At 41.5% G+C, this 2,969-nt stretch overlaps 1 protein-coding gene across 1 annotated transcript; it reads left to right on the top strand.

Moving 5' to 3' along the window:
• The first annotated feature begins 879 nt into the window (after positions 1-879).
• On the top strand, positions 880-1,506 carry LOC141586320 (uncharacterized). The gene is made up of 2 exons (XM_074407514.1): positions 880-1,107; positions 1,198-1,506. The coding sequence occupies exons 1-2, from the start codon at positions 880-882 to the stop codon at positions 1,504-1,506; spliced, it is 537 nt and encodes a 178-aa protein (XP_074263615.1).
• Positions 1,507-2,969: the final 1,463 nt, after the last annotated feature.

The raw sequence follows: 2,969 nt of genomic DNA, 5'->3' as shown, positions 1-2,969 counted from the left end.
GAAGCCAACCCTGAAAGCTATGTTGACTCTCCCTTTATGGATGAGATAGCCAAGGTAGATCTGCCTAAAAAGTTTGTAGTGCCATCAATGAGGACCTATGATGGAACTGTAGATCCCCAAAACCATCTAGCCTACTACAAGCAGAGGATGTTGGCAACCTCTATACCCAATGAACTACAAAAAGTATATATGTGCAAAGGCTTTGGAAAAACCCTGACCGGGCCTGCCCTACAGTGGTACATAAACCTGCCAAATGGAAGTATTAGATCCTTTACAGACCTGATAAATTCATTCAACCATTAGTTTGCCAGTAGTAGGGAGCTCGAGAAGAGATCCAGCGACATGTATAGAATTAAGCAAAAGCCTGATGAGACAATAAGAGCATTTATGACCAGATTCAATAAGGAGAAAGTTTCAATCCCCAGATGTGATGTTTGAACAACTGTGGAAGCATTCAGGCAAGGGCTACCACTGGACAATGATTTCTATGATGAGCTGACCATGAAACTTTGCCAAACTTTTGAAGACGTTCAGGAAAAGGTACTTGGCTACATCAGGCTAGAAGAAGATAAAAATTTCAATATAGAAACCACAAACATTATTGCAGGCTACGAAAGATCTAGCAGGAAAAGCTCTAACCAGAGGGGAAGCAGCTCCAGGCCATCTCCCCATACTAGACCTGACAAATCAGAAGTCAACTATGCTCTTGAGCAATGGGGGTAACTCCTATACCTATCCACCTATTCAGGAATATAACTTCTCCGTTGATACTGCATGACTCATCAAAAGGCTTGACAATATGGGAGACATTGTCAAGTGGCCCAAAAGACGGACGACCCCAACTCCAGGAAAGATACAACAAGATGGTGTGTGTTTCACATGGACATAGGACACACCACAGAGGAATGTCTGGGTCTATGTAGACAAGTGGCTTACCTCCTAAAGAAAGGTTACCTAAAGGATCTAATGCCATCAAAGAACATGGATGACAACAGATCAAGGAAGGATCAGAAAAGGCCAAAACGTGATCTGCCTCCAGCACCACCAATCTATGAAGTCAAATTCATCAATGGAGGCTCTGAGATTTGTGGCCCGACTAGCTCAGCTGCAAAGAAAATAGGCATGGAGTCCAAAATGAAATCTCCTTTTAAACCTAGAAATTTACCTCAAATTACTTTTGACGATACTGACATGCAGGGAATTTCAGACGTCCACCACGATGGCCTGGTCATCACTATGCAAATTGCTACTGCTCGTGTCTTGAGGATTCTAGTAGATAGTGGCAGTTCAGTCAATCTGATAATGCTTGATATCCTGGAAGCCATGACGATTGACGAAGATCAGATCATAAAAAAGTCAAATTTCCTGGTAGAATTCAGTGGTGAGACCAAGAACACTCTAGGGGAAATCTACCTGACAACCTACGTTGAAGGAGTCTCATCATATGAAAGATTTGGAGTCCTAGACTACCTTTCATCCTACAACGCAATCTTGGGCAGGCCTTAGATCCATAATGTCAGAGCCATTCTCTCAACCTACCACTAGTGTGTCAAAATCCAATAGAATGGGGAATAACAACAAGCAAAGGTGAACATAAATATGCGCAGGAATATTACACAGAGTCATTAAAACCTTCCAAGGCAGGTAACTCACTCGCCTAGCAATTACAGTACCCTGTCAGGAGCACTTATGTGGCATAGACTCAAATGGAAACAGATCAAGTAATACTAGACCCTGAGTACCTTTACAGGTATGTACTGGTAGGATCTGATGTTCCTGATAATGTGAGGCCAGAACTGGTAAGCTTTCTTAAAAACAAATCTACATGTTTTGCCTGTTCACATTTTGATATGACTGGTATAGATGCTAATGTGATTACCCATAAGCTCAATATTGACACTTCTTTCAAGCATGTACAACAGAAGAGGAGGAAATTTACCCCTGAACGCAATACAATCATTAATGAAGAGGTGGACAAAATCCTGGACATGAGAATGATCAAGGAAGTAATGTACCCTGAATGCCTCGCCAATGTGATCGTGGTACAAAAGAAAAATGGCAAATGGAGAGTCTGTGTAGACTACACAAATCTAAAAAAAGCGTGCCCAAAAGATCCATTATTCCCACTCCCTAACATTGATGCAATGGTTGATGCTACAGCTGGACATGAACTACTGACATTCATGGATGCCTTAAGTGGATTCAACCAAATCAAAATGCATCCAGCTGGTCAAGAAAACACTGCATTCATCACGGAAAGAGGCATATATTGCTACACAACAATGCCCTTTGGCCTGAAGAATGCAGGGGCAACCTATCAATACCTGGTGAATATGATGTTCAACGACCAAATTGGTGACATAATGGAAGTCTACATAGATGACATGGTGATCAAATAAAAAAAGACTGGAGATCATGTGAAAGACCTGGAAGTAGCGTTCAAAATCCTGGAGGAATTCAATATGAAACTCAACCCCTCCAAATGCCACTTTGGAGCATCAGGCAAATTCCTGGGATACATAGTGACAAAGAGAGGAATTGAGGCTAGCCTAGAACAAATAAAAGCCATCCTGGAATTATAGTCACCTAAGTCAGTCAAAGATATCCAGAGATTGACTGGAAGAGTTGCAGCCCTGAACAGATTCATATCCAGATCATCTGAAAGATACAAGTCATTCTACAACCTCCCCAGGAAGAACAAGTCATTCCAATGGATGCCTGAACACGAAACAATCTTCCAGGAATTAAAAACTTACCTAGCCACTCCACCATTACTGGCTAAACCTAACAAAGGAGAACCCCTGACAGTCTATCTGTCAGTCACTGAAACAACAGTAAGTGGAGTCCTGGTCAAGGACATTGAAGGCCAACAATATCCCGTCTATTATATAAGTAAAAGCCTCCTCGATGCAGAAACAAGGTATAGATTACTTGAAAATATGTACTTGCATTAATTATATCTTACACAA

Source organism: Silene latifolia, chromosome 1 (genome assembly GCF_048544455.1).
Source record: "Silene latifolia isolate original U9 population chromosome 1, ASM4854445v1, whole genome shotgun sequence".
Taxonomy (NCBI): domain Eukaryota; kingdom Viridiplantae; phylum Streptophyta; class Magnoliopsida; order Caryophyllales; family Caryophyllaceae; genus Silene; species Silene latifolia.
The sequence above is the reverse complement of the archived record's forward strand: the minus strand, read 5'-3'. Positions and strand labels throughout refer to the sequence as shown.

What these genes read in the sequence shown, in the direction of transcription:
- LOC141586320 (XM_074407514.1), top strand. Translation starts at nt 880, where the DNA reads ATGGACATAGGACACACCACAGAGGAATGTCTGGGTCTATGTAGACAA. An exon ending in GTGGCCCGACTAGCTCAGCT is followed by an intron (nt 1,108 to 1,197) that starts GCAAAGAAAATA and finishes ACTGACATGCAG; the next exon opens with GGAATTTCAGACGTCCACCA.